Raw genomic sequence first — 20,471 nt, 5'->3', positions numbered from 1 at the left:
GCATTATTTTTTTTGTAAAGTTGCTTTATGTTTATGTTGAAGTGTTTAATGCCTCTTAATGGACCACCTATTTTTATCAATTATGTAAAAATGTGGATTTAGATTGATCGGCCAACATATCGGTTATGGCTTCCAGATTTAAAGAATGATCGGTTATCATTATCGGCCTAAATTTTCATATTGGTGCATCCCTAATAATCATAAATACCAATATTAAACAGCAAAAAAACATACAAATGTATCCATGATGTGGGACTTAAAATGATAAACAAACCAAAATACAGCCGTCTGTGTATTTTGAAATGCCTTCTTTTCTATTGCTGGCTGCTCATTCAAAAAGATGAGAGAGGTAAAATATGCAATTACAACCATCTAACTTGTTACAATATCCACACCAGAAAGTAAAGACTCATAATTCATCAGCAGGCAATCACAAACAATCATCTTGCATAAATGTGCTCTATTCACTGATTGTGAACTGATGTCTCTAATCTCTATCAATTTAGAAGTTAATTTATACATCCTTTATTTTTATATTAAATATAATCTGTTCTTCTGATATTTCAGCAGAGCAGATCGAGAAAGAAGCATCTCTGGAGGAGCCACATCTGTCTTCTGTCTGAATAAACATGTGAATTATGAACTACAGAGAGTAAAAGTAAAAGACCAGCTCAAAGCTAGCATGAAGAACAAGTATGAGAGATTATTTGAGGGTCTGAAGCTCCAGGAGAATGAAAGCCTCCTGAACCGCATCTACACACAACTCTACATCATAGAGGGCGAGAGAGAAGGCGTGAATGAAGAACATGAGGTTTTACAGATGGAGAAAACAGCCAGAACACAACACTCACAAGACACTCCAATCTACTGCAATGACATCTTTAAAGCCTCCGCTGAAGCAGGATCTGAGGAGAAAGAGCAGATCAAGACTGTTCTTACTAAAGGCATCGCTGGAATCGGAAAAACCGTCTCTGTGCAGAAGTTCATTCTGGACTGGGCCGAGGGAAAAGCCAATCAGGATGTAGATTTCATGTTTGTGCTTCCATTTCGAGAGCTGAACTTGATCCGAGATCATCAGTACAGTCTTCACAGACTTCTGCTGGACTTTCATCCTGAACTTCAAGATCTGGACTCACAGATTTATGAGGAGTGTAAAGTTGTGTTCATCTTTGATGGTCTGGATGAAAGCAGAATCACACTGATGTTTTCAGATGATCAGAAAGTTTGTGATGTGACTGAGACTTCATCAGTGGCTGTGTTGATGTCAAAGCTCATGAAAGGAGAGCTGCTTCCCTCTGCTCTCATCTGGATCACCTCCAGACCAGCAGCAGCCAATCAGATCCCCTCCAAATACATCCACCGTCTGACAGAGATTCAGGGATTCACTGAGCCTCAGAAGGAGGAATATTTCAGGAAGAGAATCAGTGATGAGCATCAAGCCAGCAGAATCATCTCACACATCAGAAGAGCAAGAAGCCTCCACATCATGTGCCACATCCCCGTCTTCTGCTGGATCTCATCCACTGTGCTTCAGAAGCTCCTGGAAGAAGATCTGAGAGCAGAAATCCCTCAAACTCTGACTGAAATGTACATCCACTTCCTGCTGATTCAGATCAACACGAGGAAGCAGAAGTATGAACAGAGAGATCCAGAGAGACTCCTGCAGTCCAACAGAGAAGTGATTGTGAAACTTGCTGAAGTGGCTTTCAAACAGCTGATGGAGGGCAATGTGATGTTCTATGAGGAGGACCTGATTGAGAGCGGTATAGACATCACTGACGCCTCAGTGTATTCTGGGATTTGCACTGAGATCTTTAAAGAGGAATCTGTGATTCATCAAAAGAAAGTCTACAGCTTCATCCATCTGAGCGTTCATGAGTTTCTCGCTGCTTTCTATCTGTTTTTCTGCTTTTTAACAAAGAACAAGAAGCCACTGGAGGTTTTTCTGCATGAATTCAGATTTAAAGTCTCTCTGTATAATCTACTAGGATCAGCAGTATATAAAGCACTCCAGAGTAAGAATGGGCAGCTGGATCTGTTCCTGCGGTTCCTGCTGGGCGTCTCACTGGAGTCCAATCAGAGACTCTTACAGGATCTACTGACACACACAGAGAACAGCTCAGAGAGCATCAGAGAAACCACACGGTACATTAAACAGAAGATCAAAGATCCTAATGATTATAATCGTCTCTCAGCTGGTCAATCCATCAGTCTGTTCCTCTGTCTGCTGGAAGTGAAGGATCAGACTCTGTCCAGAGAAATTCAGGAGTTTGTGAAATCAGACAAACACTCAGAGAAACTCTCTGCTGCTCAGTGCTCAACAATCTCCTACATGCTTCAGATGTCAGAGGAGCCACTGGATGAACTGAACACCATGAAATACAACACATCAGACGAGGGGAGAAGAAGACTGATACCAGCTGTGATCAACTGCAGAAAAGCTCTGTGAGTGTTTAATCATTAACTAGTTACATTAAAGTGCAGTCACATGTGAAACTTGTTAACCTGTTAACCAGAACCCCCCCCCCCCCCCCCCCCATTATGGGACTCACAGCTGAAGGTGCTCTACTTAACTTAAAATTGTAACCGTACCTTACTTTAGTGTGTTACAAACATAATTTGGTGTATTTTGAAAGAAGACCCTGTGGGCTTTACTTTTTATCAATCAGATTTGATAATCCTCAAAAATATGAAAAGTTATAAACAATGAAGTGTCTTGAATTATAAGTTTTTTTATATTATATGGAAATATTCTGAGTGATATTTCAGGAAAAGTTCATCACTTGTGTTGCTTCATAAAATTGAGTTTAAACCACTTGAGTCAGAGAATTAAAATTAAAATTATTTAATCCAGTAAAAAAAAAATGCATTAATAATAATAATATAAAAATATATTGTAAAACTGTACCGCTGTCTGGAGAGGCTCTCAAAACTTTTTGTTATTTCTTAAATTGTATTTTATCTCTTCTAGATTTTCTGGCTGTGATCTCTCAGATCAGGATTGTGGAACTGTATCTTCAGCTCTACAATCCTCAAACTGTGTCCTGAGAGAGCTGGATCTGAGGAACAATCACCTGCAGGACGCTGGTTTAAAGTTTATTTCTGATGGACTGAAGAGTCCAAACTGTCAACTGCAGATACTGAGGTATTAAAAAAAAATGTGATAATTTAGTCAGCTGGTCAAAATGTGTGTCTACGGATGATCTGACTTTGTGTGTCTATGGAAGATATGACGGTGTGTGTCTGTAGATGATCTGACTGTTGGAGTGTGTTCTTGTCTCTTTCAGTCTTGCTGGCTGTAATCTCACTGCTCAGTGTTGTGAGAGATTGTCTTCAGCTCTACAGTCCTCAAACTGTGTCCTGAGAGAACTGGATCTGAGTAACAATGACCTGCAGGACTCTGGAGTAAAGTTTATTTCTGATGGACTGAAGAGTCCAAACTGTCAGCTGCAGATACTGAGGTATTTAAGAACATATAAGTGATCAGTTACAGTCAGCTGGTCAAAATCTGACTCTGTGTGTCTGTAGATCATCTGTCTGTCTGTCTGTAGTAGGGATGTGCAACTGCGATCATGTTCTGATTGTTTAGCTTACAACAGCATACAGTCCAAAGTTTAGAGAGAGAAGCATGACTTCAAAGTCACTTATGTGTGGGTTAGCTACATACATATCTGATTGATATAATATAGGATGCTTTGGCATATCAACCTGTTAACCTGCATCCCCCATTTTGGGTGTCACAGCTGAAAATGACCTACATAATGTAAAATGGTTACAGTTCCTGACAACAGTGTGCTACACAGACAATTTTGGTGTCTTTGGAAAGAAGACCATTTGGGCTTTACTATCCATCATCCAGAGTTGATAATGCTCAAAAAGCATTATCAAAAACTATATATTTTTTTATCATATACGAATACATGAAATATATCCTGGAGCAAATCATAACACGAATGCTTTGAAATTCACATGTATATACCACTGCATAGTTTTTCAATTATAAAATAATAGCCAGAATCTTAGACATTGTATAAGCTATTTATCTGAGCACTAGATAAATACAATAAGAATCATTTTTGAGTAATAAAAAAAAACAAGAATTAGCTTTGTATGTCAGGTACATACTGTGTCACGGCCAGCTTGTTCTCGACCGTAACATAAAATAGGATCACACTTGCACAGATGGTTTGACTTGCAAGTTCGTTTATTACAATGAAAAATAATCCATTACAAAATAATATAGCATAATGTCTAGGGGGTTTAAATAAAGAAATCATAATCCAAAAGGTAAGGAATGTTGACAAAGATAAACAAAAGCAACGGTTGGAGCACAAATGACTTCTCTGGAGACTGCCATTCCCCAGAGGAAAGTCATGTGAGATGAATTAGTCCCGCATTTATTCTCTCCACAATCAGTGAAAATCAGTCAGCAGGGGTGTACAGTCAACCACACCCTCCCAGGTCATTCCGCCCCCAGCAGGGAAGAAAAGGGAGCACAGGGTCGTAACAACTGTGATTAGCAGACATACAGAATTCACACTGATAGATGCTCATGCAGTCAGTAATCACACGCTGATTAACATACAGTTGGTAGTCATACAGATACAGCCACATTCCCCACACATTAATGAAAAATGTTGAATATATAAAAAAAAGAGGAATTATTTGTGCAAAAGCCAATCGCTAACTTGAACAACCATCAGATGACAGATGAGTCACAGTGCCTGTCACAAGCCATCACAAGAGAGCGCCAGAGTTCAAATAAACAATATTCCTTGTATCTTTGACTTATTTTTGTGGATGGTTTCATTCTGTTTGTAACACTGTACTACTTTGATAGTTTTTTGAGTGTAGGTTGTTCCATAATGGATATAAACAATAACTCTTCCCGAAGAAATGAGACATAAACAAAGGAATAACCATCCATATTTCAACGTTATTGTTTCATTGCACTAAAAGTGCTCTATGAGATGTTATTCAGTGGACCCTCACCTTTCTAACTAAAGTGGGATTTAACACAAGCCAGAGACACTGAAGACAGATGCACAAAGAAAAATACTGTAGCAGGCAGATCACTCACTGTTCATGATGTACAAACTATTGGAAGAATATCCTCAAAATTGATTTGGGGGTTTATATGAATGTGTTTCTGAAGGGAACTGACTGTCTTCTGAAACGTTTGTGTGGTATGTTACTTTCATCTGGTCTCTGTATAGTTCATATTAAAGCAGTGTTACGGCTCACGGCTTTGTTTACAGCGGTAACCAAGTAAACGCTTTATCCGGTCTGTGTCTGGTGTTCCAGAGGCACCTCCTGCTGTCAAACATTGAATCTGCATTTCATTCATAGCCTCTGCTGTTCGTTTCGTTCAGGCATGTAGTATAATTTCACAAAGCTTGTCAGAACATTGTTTTTCTTCAAATTGGGTTATTATTAAATTATTATTGTGTATGATTATTATTATTTTATTATTATATAACTAAATGATATTAAATTATAGAAATTATATGTATTTGAATAATATAACTAAAACGCTTCCGGCTTTGCTACCGTTCGGACGTTCTAGCTTACTGCTCTGCGCTTTGCTTCTTATTTCTGAGTTTTCTAAGATTTTTACTTTAGCAGATCAGCGCAGTGTTGAAACAACAGATTTTTGGCACAAACGCTAAAACTAAAGACTCTTTGTGACTGGAATAATACTACAAAAATAAAACTTTGCCTCCCACTGCCAGCAGCTTACATTCCTGAGACAGGATAACAACTGCTTACATTCAAACAGAAGAGAGAGAAAATGCCTCCTGTTGGATCTACTTGTTGCATGAACTGCTGCAAACTTCTACAAAGGATTGTAATTCTAGACAAAGTTACTTGCTGGACTTCCAAAACAGACGGAACACTCAGCAGACCATAGTTATGGACCCCCTCAGCATGTAGCCGGTGATTCCCATGGATCTTCTGAATCTCAACAGTTTATACCAAGTGTAGAGGAACAAGCCGAAACTAATCGCGACACTAATCGATGGCACAAACAGGGAGCGAGACCCAAAGGAACACGAGATATCAGATTTGCTGCCATAGCTTCCTCTTCCCCAGATTCGACTATGACAAGGCTTGTATATACCGGTATTCTAATTCCCCCTGTACATCTTGAGAACAGATTTGAAGCATTAATAAATGCGGGTGAGGAATCCCCAAATGTGATTAAACATGGATCAGCTCAGCCAACATTGCTTGTAACAGGCGCTCAAGGATGAGCAGACAGCGGCATTCAGCTCAGAGCGCAGCCGAGCCAAGGACTCTGGTAGTGGGTGACTCTGTTATCAGAAACATTAGTAGCAGGACTACAACAACATGCTGCCTTCCTCAAGCAACAGTCTCTGGTGTGAACAAGGAACTTAAGAACATTCTGATGAAGCACAAGACTGCAAATTGAATCCTTATCCATGTGGGAAAGAATGATATTCGGAAAGAGCATTCAGAACTCCTTAAGAACTTCAGTGAACTCTTTGAAACACTTCGAAGACTCAAAGTTCAGTCGTTCATCAGTGGACCACTGTTTTCATGTATGCTTGGGCTGAACACATGGCTACAAAGATCTTGCAGTATAAAAGGAGTGAATTTCATCGACAACTTCAATCTTTTTTGGGGCCATAGACAACTGTTTAAACCGGATGGCCTCCACCCAAACAAACTTGGTGCTAGAGTGCATTAGGACAATATCTACTTCTCCCTCTGTCATCCTTCAGCAGAGTGTGTCAATCCATTCAGCACACACATACACCGGGTCCGAGTCATCATGTGGTTGACATATCCCTCAAGGACACTTATAACACTCGCAGCCAAAACAAGCACTGCAGACGGACACTATCCCAGCTGAGCCCTGCCCACAGAGCTCCTCACAGACCGACTGTGATATATCAAAACAGCTACAAGATTCAACATCCAAGGACGGCTTTCTGGGAAACAGCTAGGGTAGCTAGGACAACATATCACAGCCACCGAAAAACACCAGAGACACAGCCCCGCTCTCTGGACACACTATCCCTCTCTCCAGCATCTTCACTTCTGTGCTTTTGAGGAATTGGTGTATGCTGGGACTAAACGCTCTCACTCATTCGCTGCTAGCCCTCATATCAACAAAAAAATGGCGGGCCCCCCAACCACCAAAAACTGTGGGCCCTTTACCTGTGAGAGAGCTCTCCGACCACTGCCGCAACGTCAGGGCCCAAACCCTCTATCTTCTGAAGTTGAACCAAAAACAACTGATAGGAGCTCTCAGTGATATGTGTCGGGTCCCCACTATAATAGCAGCAACATTGACAAATGCTTACAGAACAAGCGGGAACCCAGTGTGCCTGTAGCTTTCTCTATTTCAGTTTTATCACTTGATAGAAAGTCTAAGGCCTTCTCAAGCCGAAGGGCAAACTCATCTAATCTGCGACCTATTATGCGTCAAACTAAGATTGATGTAAAGACACAAAGCACTGACATCAAGCTAGCACTTTTAAACATTCACTCACTAAAAAATAAATCATTCCTAATCAATTACTTTATAACCACAAACAATCTGGATTTTATGTTTTTAAATGAAACATGGCTAGAAGACAGCTGCATTGCAACAATCCTAAATGAAGTAGCCCCTCCTAACTTTACTTTCATGAGTGTCTGCAGGACTGTTAGGAGAGGTGGAGGTGTAGTTGCTCTGTTTAAAGATGTCTATCAATGCAAGCAAGTGTAATTTGGACAATTTTCAATCATGTTTTTCGACCGTATCAAGTCAAGTCACCATTATTTATATAGCTCTTTAAACAAAATACGTTGCGTCAAAGCAACTGAACAACATTCATTAGGAAAACAGTGTGTCAATAATGCTAAATGACAGTTAAAGGCAGTTCATCATTGAATTCAGTGATGTCATCTCTGTTCAGTTAAATAGTGTCTGTGCATTTATTTGCAATCAAGTCGACGATATCACTGTAGATGAAGTGACCCCAACTAAGCAAGCCAGAGGCGACAGCGGCAAGGAACCGAAACTCTATCGGTGACAGAATGGAGAAAAAACCCTTGGGAGAAACCAGGCTCAGTTGGGGGGCCTGTTCTCCTCTGACTAGACCAAACCAGTAGTTCAATTCCAGGCTGCAGCAAAGTCAGATTGTGCAGAAGAATCATCTTTTTCCTGTGGTCTTGTCCTGGTGGTCAAGGTCTTTACAGGGAATCTGTATCTGGGGCTCTAGTTGTCCTGGTCTCCGCTGTCTTTCAGGGCAGTAGAGGTCCTTTCTAGGTGCTGATCCACCATCTGGTCTGGATACGTACTGGATCCGGGTGACTGCAGTGACCCTCTGGTCTGGATACAGACTGGATCTGGTGGCCACGGTGACCTCGGAATGAGAGAGAAACAGACTAATATTAGCGTAGATGCCATTCTTCTAATGATGTAGCAAGTACATCGGGTGTTATGGGAAGTGTTTCCGGTTCCGGTTCATCTAATTAATGCAGCCTAAAAATCCTTTAACGGATTTGGATTTTAAAAACATATTAGTATGTTATGTGTAAGCCAGGTTAAAGAGATGGGTCTTTAATCTAGATTTAAACTGCAAGAGTGTGTCTGCCTCCCTAACAATGTTAGGTAGGTTATTCCAGAGTTTAGGCGCCAAATAGGAAAAGGATCTGCCGCCCGCAGTTGATTTTGATATTCTAGGTATTATCAAATTGTATTATCAAGTTTTGAGAACGTAGCGGACGTAGAGGATTATAATGTAAAAGGAGCTCATTCAAATACTGAGGTGATAAACCATTCAGGGCTTTATAAGTAATAAGCAATATTTTAAAATCTATGCAATGTTTGATAGGGAGCCAGTGCAGTGTTGACAGGACCGGGCTAATATGGTCATACTTCCTGGTTCTAGTGAGAACTCTTGCTGCTGCATTGTGGACCAGCTCTAGTTTGTTTACTAAGCGTGCAGAACAACCACACAATAAAGCATTACAATAATCTAACCTTGAGGTCATAAATGCATGGATTAACATTTCTGCATTTGACTTTGAGAGCATTGGCCTTAATTTAGATATATTTTTGAGATGGAAAAATGCAGGTTTATAAATGCTAGAAATGTGGCTTTCTAAGGAAAGATTGCGATCAAATAGCACACCTAGGTTCCTAATTGATGGTGAAGAATTGACAGAGCAGCCATCAAGTCTTAGACAGTGTTCTAGGTTATTACATGCAGAGTTTTTAGGTCCTATAATTAACACCTCTGTTTTTTTCAGAATTTAGCAGTAAGAAATTACTCGTCATCCAGTTTTTTTATATCGACTTTACATTCCATTATTTTTTCAAATTGGTGTGCTTCACCGGGCCGCGAAGAAATATAGAGCTGAGTATCATCAGAATAACAGTGAAAGCTAACACCATGTTTGATGATGATATCTCCCAAGGGTAATATATAGAGCGTGTAGAGTAACGGCCCTACTACTGAGCCTTGAGGTACTCCATACTGCACTTGTGATCGATCTGATACCTCTTCATTCAGTGCTACGAATTGATGGCGGTCATATAAGTACGATTTAAACCATGCTAATGCACTTCCATTAATGCCAATAAAGTGTTCAAGTCTATGCAAAAGAATGTTGTGGTCAATTGTGTCAAACGCAGCACTAAGATCCAATAGAACTAATAGACAGAGACAACGATGATCAGATGATAAGAGCAGATCATTTGTAACTCTAAAGAGATCAGTCTCAGTACTATAATACGGTCTAAATCCTGACTGGAAATCCTCACATATACCATTCTTCTCTAAGAAGGAATATAATATAATATGATACCACCTTTTCTAGTATCTTGGACAGAAAAGGGAGATTCGGGATCGGTCTATAATTAACTAGTTCTTTGGGGTCAAGTTGTGTTTTTTTTTTTTTTTTTTTTTTTTTTTTTTTATGAGAGGCTTAATAACAGCCAGTCTGAAGGTTTTGGGGACATATCCTAATGACAATGAGGAATTAATAATAGTCAGAAGAGGATATATGACTTCTGGAAGCACCTCTTTTAGGAGCTTAGGTGGTATAGTGTCTAACATACAAGTTGTTGGTTTAGATGATTTAACAAGTTTATACAATTCTTCCTCTCCTATAGTAGAGAATGAGTGGAACTGTTCCTCAGGGGGTCTATAGTGCACTGTCTGATGCGATACTGTAGCTGACGGCTGAATGATTACAATTTTATCTCTAATAGTATCAATTTTAGAAGTAAAGTAGTTCATAAAGTCATTACTGCTGTGATGTTGGGAAATGTCAACTCTTGTTGAGGCTTTATTTTTCGTAAATTTAGCCACTGTATTGAATAAATACCTGGGGTTATGTTTGTTTTCTTCTAAAAGAGAAGAAAAGTAATCTGATCTAGCAGTTTTTAATGCTTTTCTGTAGGATAGGAAGGATAGGTTACTTTCCCGCCAAGGAATACGAAATACCTCTAGTTTTGTTTTCTTCCAGCTGCGCTCCATTTTGCCTGTGTGTGGATGATCTGTCTGCGTGTCTGTGGATGATCTGACTATGTGTGTCTGTGGATGATCCGACTGTGTGTCTGTGGATGATCTCACTGTGTGAGTCTGTGGATGTTTTGATTGTGTGTCTGTAGATGATCTGTCTGTTTGTGTCTGTAGGTTGTCTGGCTGTATGGTGACAGAAGAAGGCTGTGGTTATTTGTCTTTAGCTCTGAGTTCAAACCCTTCACACCTGAGAGAGCTGGATCTGAGCTACAATTACCCAGGACAATCAGGAGTCCAGCTACTCAACCACAAACTGGATGATCCTAACTATAAAATGCAGATACTCAAGTATGTCAAACACTAATATTGACATACTGAATATGTGTGTGAATGATGCAGATCTAAATTAATGTGTGTTTGTGTTTATAGTGTGGCTCATGGAGGAGAGATAATGATGAAAGCAGGACTACGAAAGTGTAAGTCTTCAAACACACACACACACACTGATCTCATCTCATAATCAAGTCACCTTTATTTATGTAGCGCTTTTATCAATACAGATTTTGTCAAAGAAACTGTACAGCATTAATTAGGAAAATAGTTTGTCAATAATGCAAAATTACAATAGTAAACACTCAATTTTCAGTTTAAGGCAGTTCATCATTGTGATGATAGTGATGTCATCCAGCTCAATTCAGTTTTAATAGTTTATGTCAAGAGCTTGTTCAGAAACTGAGGTGCTAAACCATTCAGGGCTTTATAAGTAATAAGCAAGATTTTAAAATCTGTACAATGTTTAATAGAGAGCCAGTGCAGAGTTGACCCAACCAGCCTAATATGGTCATACTTACTGGTTCTAGTGAGAACTCTTGCTGCTGCATTGTGTACCAGCTCTAGTTTGTTTACTAAGCGTGCAGAACAACCACACAATAAAGCATTACAATAATCTAACCTTGAGGTTATAAACACATGGATAAACATTTCTGTATTTGACATTGAGAGCATAGGCCGTAATTTAGATATATTTTTGAGATGGAAAATGAAGTTTCACAAATGCTAGAAAATTTTAGAAATGGCTTTCTAAAGAAAGATTGCCATCAAATAGCACAGCTAGGTTTCTAACTGATGAAGAAGAATTGACAGAGCAGATAGAGCCATCAAGTCTATAATTAACACCTCTGATTTTTTCAGAATTTAGCAGTAAGAAATTACTCATCATCCAGTTTTTTATATCAACTATGTATTCCGTTAGTTTTTCAAATTGGTATGTTTCGCCAGGCTGCAAAGAAACATAGAGCTGAGTATCATCAGCATAACAGTGAAAGCTAACCCTGTGTTTCCTGATGATATCTCCCAAGGGTAACATGTAAACCGTGAAGAGTAATGGACCTAGTACTGAGCCTTGAGGTACTCCATACTAGAGATCGACCGATATGGGTTTTTCTATAGCCGATGCCGATGTTTAGAGGTCAGGGTCAGCCGATGGCCGATATGTGCTGCCGATTTTTAGGGCCGATATCTTGGAGTTTTCCCCTTGATTTGCATGCTAAAATGTCACACTAATAATAAGTGGATGCACAACACATTTTTTCTGACTTGAACCATCTCTTCATTCATCTTAATTTAGTGCACTAAAATTAATAAACTGACCAAGTATTAAATATATAAAACAGGTAATATATATATATATATATATATATATATATATATATATATATATATATATATATATATATATAAATATATATATATATATATATATATATATATATATATGTATATATATATATATATATGTATATATATATATATATATGTATATATATGTATATATATATATATATATATATATATATATATATATATATATATATATATATAAATATATGTTAATCATTTACATAAAAGTTTTAGAGCATTTACATTTATCAAGTAGAATTTTTCAAGTTTGTTGGAACATAAATGTAAACTTAAATATACATTTAAATAAATAAAATTTTAGAAATAAAAATCAATTAAACTGAAAAATATAAAAAAATAAATATATAAAAAAATAAATAACAGTAGTGCTGCAAAGACACTAGCAACCAGCAACATTTGTGTTTGGTATAAATGACACAGAACACCTAAAGTGCATTCTAATTTCGAACTTACATCGCAGTCTGTTCATTATTAAAATAAAGTAGAGTCAACCAAACATTTAAAAAGTTACACTGGTCAGTTTAAATACACCCTATACCGGTCCTCTCTGCTGTTATGCAAAGGACGTTTTTGCTCATGTGAAGAGGATGATTTTTCCGTCTAGTTTACATTAAAAAAAATATTATAGTTTAACATTCAGATACATTGCGAATATGGAAACATTTGGATATGTGCAGAACGAGATGTGAGCAATAACCTCCAAATACATCTAGTCAAACCCGCGCTCGCTCGTTCTCATATGGACTTAGTGCACATGGCATAATATCTTCTTTTTAACATAATAATAAGGACTTCTCAAGTGAGCAGTTATCATCACAGAGCTCTCCGTCCCCCTGGACGTCCACCCGTCTGTCGTGAGCGCAACAGAGGATGCTCGGGATAGCTCATCCACAACTTTTTTCTTCTCCTGTTCATAAAGATCTGGCACAATCTTTTCACTCTAACCTCTTTCCTTCATCATTATATCTGACGGGGAAGCCAAAATGCGCGGGGCGTTCAAGCTCCTCCGCTCCGCATTATCACTGAGTGTGGACTGAACATGCGCAACTTTTTTTTTTTTTTTTTCATAAATCAATCCGCGGGTCACGCGTATGCCGACCTGAAGATATTGATCTGAACGGATCACGGATCAATGGTGATCCGTTGCACCACTACTATAGTGTCATTTGAAAACATTGCAGTTGCGTTTCAAAATACAACAACGAGCACCACGAAACCATTTAAAGAAGCGCATTCAGCGGTCTCCTTGACAGAAAACATTCAGCAAAGTAAAATGATCTCAAACGTATGGCGCGCTCTCTTCATTTTATCAAACGATCATAATCACATTTATTCATTTTACAGTCCTGCTACTAGCATTTTATTAATACTAAAACCCCTTTAATTCAGGTGAGAAAGCTTTTTTTCCAAGTGGCTTTTAATAATAATACCGCTGCAGACGCATTTTGCAGCATTAAGGTTATTACTTGAGCGTTAATTTAAACGACGATCGATCATGGAAATTATCAAATATTGACATCCCTAAATACAAATGAGTTGGATGGAAAACTGGTTATTGTCTGCATCAAACCATGCTTCCGAACACACATGTTATTCACCGTTCTGGGCAGCTCCAGGACGTCTGTCTCTCCGAGCGCGGTGCTGTCTGTGAGCGGGGCGGAGTAACGGAGCCCTCAATCACGCTGCAGTGTTTGTAAGAGCTGACAACTTCCCCACCCCATTTACAGAGTGAAATTCTCTGACTACCTTTATCTCGCAGGTCTGTTGTTGAATCTTCCAAAGGCTTCACATGCAGTGGCTGCAGCAGCACTTTCCACCGCGCCAATAACACGGGGCTGCCCGCCGACGTGCCTGACTTTAAATCGGCGCTACTAAACACGGATATCGGCCGATGCCGATATATAAAAAAATGACACATATCGGCCCGATATATCGGCCGAGCGATATATCGGTCGACCTCTACTCCATACTGCACTTGTGATAGATATGATACCTCTTCATTCACTACTACGAATTGATGGCGGTCCTATTCAATTCAATTCATTTAAAGTTTATTTGTATAGCGCTTTTTACAATACAAATCGTTACAAAGCAACTTTACAGAAAATTATGTTTGGTGACTGTCAGTCTGTGCATGTATGACAGGATTTTTAGAAATATTAATACAAGACATAGTCAGCCAGACGATGAAAATTATTAACATAACTGTATTTTCCGGACTATAAGTTGCACTTTTTTTCATAGTTTGGCTGGTCCTGCAACTTATGGTCAGGTGCGACTTATCAAAATTAATTTGACATGAACCGAGAGAAATGAACCAAGAGAAAACATTACCGTCTCCAGCCGCGAGAGGGCGCTCTATGCTTCTCAGTGCTCCTGTAGTCTACACTGAAAACATAGAGCGCCCTCTCGCGGCTGTAGACGGTAATGTTTTCTCTTTGTCCTTGGTTCTAAATAAATGCGACTTATAGACCAGTGTGACTTATATATGTTTTTTTCTCCTCATGACGTATTTTTAGACTGATGCGACTTATACTCAGGTGCTATTTATAGTCCAAAAAATACGGTATTAATAATTATTATATGATGCAGTCACACTTGTAAAAATATTTGTTAGTTCTGTTGATTCAGGGTTGGCATCATCTGAGGTCCTCTGAGGGTCAGCATCATCTCTTCTCAGGTGTTCTGGATCCAGACTGGAGCTTGTGTAAATCCTAGTTACCACGGGATGTAAATCCTGTGGCAAAACATAGAAACAAATAGAGACATCATTAAAGAATAAGCTAAAGAATAAGAATGTGCATTTGATCAGATGCAATTACACTCACAATTGAAGATACATTATTCGAATGCTTGGCGAAAGAGATGCATTTTTAATCTAGATTTAAACAGAGAGAGTGTGTCTGAACCCCGAACATTATCAGGAAGGCTATTCCAGAGTTTGGGAGCCAAATGTGAAAAAGCTCTACCTCTCTTAGTGGACTTTGCTATCCTAAGAACTACCAAAAGTCCAGCGTTTTGTGACCTTAGGATTAACATTGGATTGTAACTTGGTAGAAGGCTAGTTAGGTATGCAGGAGCTAAACCACTTATGGCCTTATAGGTAAGTAATGATAATTTGTAACTGATACGGAATTTAATAGGTAGCAAGTGCAGAGACTGTAAAATTGGGGTAATATGATCATATCTTCTTGACCTGGTAAGGACTCTAGCTGCTGCATTTTGGACTACCTGTAGCTTGCTTATTGAAGAAGCAGGACAACCACCTAGAAGTGCATTACAATAGTCCAGTCTGGAGGTCATGAATGCATGAACTAGCTTTTCTGCATCAGAAACAGATAACATGTTTCGTAGCTTGGCAATGTTTCTGAGATGGAAGAATGCAGTTTTTGTAACATGGGAAATATGATTTTCAAAAGACAAGTTGCTGTCTAATATAACACCCAGATTTTTGACTGTAGAGGAAGTAACAGAACATCCGTCTAGTTGCAGATTGTAATCTACAAGATTCTGTGTACTGTTTTTGGTCCAATAATTAATATCTCTGTCTTATCCGAATTTAATTGGAGAAAATTATTGGTCATCCAATCTTTTAAATTTTTAACACACTCTGTTAGCTTAGATAATTTAGAAGTGTTATCTGGTCTTGTTGAGATATATAGCTGCGACATCTGTGACAGAGATATATAAACTGTACACGTGGCAAGAGGTGCAAATAACAATAGCAGGAGAAGACATTACTCACCGTGCTTGATGAAATATTCTTACTGCGGTTGTTTGATGAACTTGTGAAAAACTGGAGCGAGAGAGAGGAGAAAAAAAAACAGCGATAGGTTCGAATGAAAACGCTAATGACAAGCTAACGAGTGCTAACGCTTTGCAGGTGTACTGCACTCACGGATATAAAATAAAAGTGAACGATCAAAATGAATCTGATAAGTTTGATTGATAATATCAAAAATATGTTGTGAATTAAGTTATGTTTTATCCTATTTATGTTCAGTTGGTTTTCTCCCAAAATGAACGATGCAGCATGTCGGATATAAATACAGGTGTTTAAATGTTTATTGTACAAAGTGTTATAGAAATAAACCTGACTTGAAGGCTCCAGAAGTCTAGGACCGGCACTGCTACTGAGATCCGAATCTCTAGTCACTGTTTAACAACTAACACTATATAAGTGACCACATTTGTGAAATGTGAGGACATTCTGGACTTTGCAAATATACCATATTTTTCGGACTATAAGTCGCACCTGAGTATAAGTCGCATCAGTCCAAAAATACATCATGATGAGGAAAAAAACATATATAAGTCGCACTGGAGTATAAGTCGCATTTATTTAGACCCAAGAACCAAGAGAAACCATTACCGTCTACAGCCACGAGAGGGCGCTCTATGTTTTCAGTGTAGACTACAGCAGCACTGAGCAGCATAGAGCGCCCTCTCGTGGCTGTAGACGGTAATGGTTTCTCTTGGTTCATGTCAAATTAATTTTGATAAGTCGCACCTGGCTATAAGTCGCAGGACCAGCCAAACTATGAAAAAAGTGTGACTTATAGGCCGGAAAATAGGGTAGTCCAAGCTGTAAACACACAAAGACATCTTCACTGTTGTGTTGTTCTTGATTTTTCTCTTTTCTTGTGTTCAGATGCCTGTGATCTCACACTGGATCCAAACACAGCCAACACTCAACTCATGCTGTCTGATGCGAACAGGAAGATCACAGGTGTGGAAGAGTCAGTCGTATCCTGACCATCCAGAGAGATTTGATAAGGATCCTCAGGTTCTGTGTGTTGAGAGTCTGACTGGACGCTGTTACTGGGAGGCTGAATGGAAGAGACGTGCCGAGATATCAGTGTCATATAAAGGAATCGACAGGAAAGGAGGGAGTGACTGTGAATTTGGATTCAATGAGAAATCCTGGAGTCTGGTCTGCTCTGATAAAAAATTCTCAGTCTGTCACAATAAGAACAGCACTGATATACCTGCAGTCTGTTCATCCTTTAAGAGAGCAGGAGTGTATCTGGACTGGTCAGCCGGCTCGCTGTCCTTCTACAGCATCTCTGACACAGACACACTCACACACTTACACACACTCAACACCACATTCACTGAACCCCTCTGTGCTGGATTTAGAGTTGATAATGATTCCTCAGTGTCTCTGTGTGATATTAAATGATAGAGAGACTCTGTAAATCCTCTTTCCGATATTCACATGCACACAAACTCAAATCAAATTGATTAACATGGAAAAGCATTTGTGGCATCTTCTCCTGATAGCACCGAAAATAACTTAATTTACACTTTCAGTTTTGATCGTACAGATGAGAGCAATACATCAATCGGATCGGTAAAGGGTCTACTTTTATTTGTATACATGCATAATAACAACAAAACTTTGTGCAATTATAAAATAAAGATAGCAAACAAGGTGCGCTGATCTTCATTTACAAACGCATCATTAAAATGAACTGTAACTCAGTGAATACTCAACGAAGTGACATGAGATATATATATATAGAAAGCTTGACATATCTACTTTTAAACTAAACAAGTGCTACCAAAATCAAATATTCTGTGTTAAAGTAATCCATATGAAAACAATGAGATTTTCATTGTTCAAACAACCACACTATAATGATAAAAATCCAACCAGTGTTTTTTTTTATTTTATTTTTATTTTAATCTCTGTAAATCATTTCCCCTTTCTCAACTTGAGCCGATCGCAGGAGCTTGTCTTTGTGACATCATACACACAGGCCTCTCCCACAATAGTTTGATTGACAGTAGTGTTTTAACACACACTGGACTGGCATATGGCAAGTTAATTGTGCCATGGATAATCTACCAAATGAGACGGCTGTTTACTTTCACGTGAGAGAAGGGGTAAATCACCTCAACAGACGCATGACACCAATGTCATGGACAAGTACGTCTCTGCATTACACGTATCATCTAAATAATACATCAGCAGAGCTGTAATTTTGCCAATTATACAGTAATAAAAATGAAAGATGAACACGTTTGTCAGCATCCTACATCTTGTAGTTTGTCTCCGGGCTTCTAGAGTTTCCGTTTTCTTTGCTTTACTTCTTACTCATGTGGCCTTGTTATCATTATCCAGGTCACCTGTGCCTTGTTTTCCCCAGTGTATTTAAGTTGTATATTTTTGCCTTGGTTCCTCAATCGGTTTTTGAGTCTTCACCCTGTGTTTCCTGTCTGGTCTCGCTAAAGCCTCCCTAGCTACTAAAAGTAAGGTTTGATGAGTTCCGTTCTTTGGTAGTTGTTTTGCCGCAGTTAATTCCTCAGTACGAGAATAATTTTTGTTGTATTTTTTCTTGCAGAGATTATTTTATTAAATCTACACTTCCTTTTAAATCTACACCTACCATCATTAACTGCTCCAATGGCTCAGTGGTAGACCTTTCACTCATCACACCAGAGATCTGAGGTCTAACCTGGCCTGTGACACATTTATTTATAATAAGCAATATTTTAAGTATATTTTGATGCTTATAGTCCTGTATTTTACTTTATTTAAAGGATGTATTTGTATTTTGATTAAAGGGATAATTCACCAAAATCATGAACGTCATAATCAAGTAATCACGGAGTAATTTATCATTTCCTTGTCTTTTGTGGAACATAAAGGTTATTCTGAGACTTTTCCTTTTATGCAAGACTTTTCCATATCCCATAAAGATACGATTTTTGGCTTCCTTTAAATAAGCACAATAGCCATTTCAATTAATTTTACAAAAACTGTCAACACTAGTAATAATTATAATCAATATCATTTATGTATCCATTTTTTAACAAACACTCTGTCAGTTCAGTTGTTTATCAATTTGTTTTCTGTAATCTTTTTTCCCATTTTAATTTGTTGACTCAAATGTCATAAGGCACTGTTTATACTCTGCTTGTTCATGAAATTAAGCTAAGAATAAAAAATTGACACTGGTTTATTGTATCTTGTGGGAAGTGGTCTTTAAGCTCTTAATGCCATCATAACGCAATGAAACAAGTTTTGGATTGTGAGAAAACTAGATCAATGGAAAAATAATAAGAATAAAATCAAAGTACATTTTCATATTATGATCCAACTGTTTTGAATACTTAAAAAATACAAAATAGACAATGTTTTTTAAATGGTTATTAAATATATTTAATTGACAATAGTACAAGGAAAATATTTCCAAAGTTTTCACTGACCAATTTAAATATATTTTGTAAATAAAAACAAAGTTTGATTTTGATAGCTGCAACACACTCCAAAAACAAAGTTGGAACAGAGGCAAAAAGTGAAAGAATAAAAAACACTCATAATCAAATTAATAAGCAACCCCTGAGTGAAATAAAAACAAAATGGGTAACATTTTAAAGCTTTCGAATCTCAGCTTTAATGTAATTATTCTAATCATTATTACAATATTACTAATCATGTTTTTTAAACCACTGCCTTGATCAACAAAAATTGGATATCATTTGAAAGCTTAGAGTCTGAGCTTTACAGTGCAGGTAGCCAAATCGTTTTCGTAATTTACATAATGTGTGTTTGTGTGCCATGTATTCTAATATGTCAAAAACATCATAAAGTTCAGATATTTATGTGCCGTATGTCATTTGAAAGGTCTCAGAGTATAAGTATAATTGTTTGGGACTAAACTTGAGTGAGGCATTACTTCAAATTCAAAACAACAATTTCAAAACTGTCAAGGGCTAAGAGAAGGGCTACCTTGGTTCCAAATGCTGTAACTTTTGATTACTTCATAATATCACCACAAAATAAAATTCACTTACAACACACGTTATAGAATATCACCCAAAAAAAAAAATATGTTGTGAGAAATTTAACATTTTGAACATCAAAAGTATAGAACGTCAAATGGTAAATAATTTGCCATTAACCAGACGCCTGGTGTCCAGTAAACGCCCGTTTTTACTGCATTTTAGACAGAAAAACTCCATAAAATACAGCGTTTTGTAGTACAGATAGCAAATGATGGCGTTTTCACAGCAGAACCGCCATTTAATATTGGCATTTATATATCAGTGTTTATTTATGCAATCCAAAACACTATTCATTTTCACTGTTTGGCCATCTATAAAACGGTGTAATTTATTATTGTAAAAATTATGTTTTCTTTAATATTAAAATCAGCATGTCCTTTTCTACAAAGTCAAGCCCAGAGATATTCAGGTGCTAGTCATATAATTAGAATATCATCAAAAAGTTGATTTATTTCACAAATTTGTTTCAAAAAGTGAAATCCCAAATTCAGT

The 20,471-nt window shown here is 37.9% G+C and overlaps 2 protein-coding genes across 12 annotated transcripts in view; one reads left to right on the top strand and one right to left on the bottom strand.

Annotated features, from left to right (window-relative positions):
- Positions 1 to 19,148, top strand: part of LOC127963140 (NACHT, LRR and PYD domains-containing protein 3) — a 210,736-nt gene extending 191,588 nt beyond the window's left edge. For 2 of the 5 annotated variants that reach the window (XM_052562885.1, XM_052562886.1), the window contains 6 exons: positions 568 to 2,445; positions 2,972 to 3,145; positions 3,288 to 3,461; positions 10,659 to 10,832; positions 10,914 to 10,960; positions 16,837 to 19,148. In XM_052562885.1, coding sequence (XP_052418845.1) covers positions 568 to 2,445; positions 2,972 to 3,145; positions 3,288 to 3,461; positions 10,659 to 10,832; positions 10,914 to 10,960; positions 16,837 to 16,940 — 2,551 coding nt within the window. In that variant the 3' untranslated portion in view covers positions 16,941 to 19,148. The remainder of the gene's footprint in view (positions 1 to 567; positions 2,446 to 2,971; positions 3,146 to 3,287; positions 3,462 to 10,658; positions 10,833 to 10,913; positions 10,961 to 16,836) is intronic. The other 3 variants (XR_008154738.1, XR_008154739.1, XM_052562887.1) reach the window with 3 other exon arrangements.
- The window catches only part of LOC127963129 (voltage-dependent L-type calcium channel subunit alpha-1D-like), a 276,125-nt gene that overhangs the window by 116,940 nt on the left and 138,714 nt on the right, over positions 1 to 20,471 (bottom strand). The window lies entirely within an intron of this gene.

Source organism: Carassius gibelio, chromosome B8 (assembly GCF_023724105.1).
Source record: "Carassius gibelio isolate Cgi1373 ecotype wild population from Czech Republic chromosome B8, carGib1.2-hapl.c, whole genome shotgun sequence".
NCBI lineage: Eukaryota > Metazoa > Chordata > Actinopteri > Cypriniformes > Cyprinidae > Carassius > Carassius gibelio.
The sequence above is the reverse complement of the archived record's forward strand: the minus strand, read 5'-3'. Positions and strand labels throughout refer to the sequence as shown.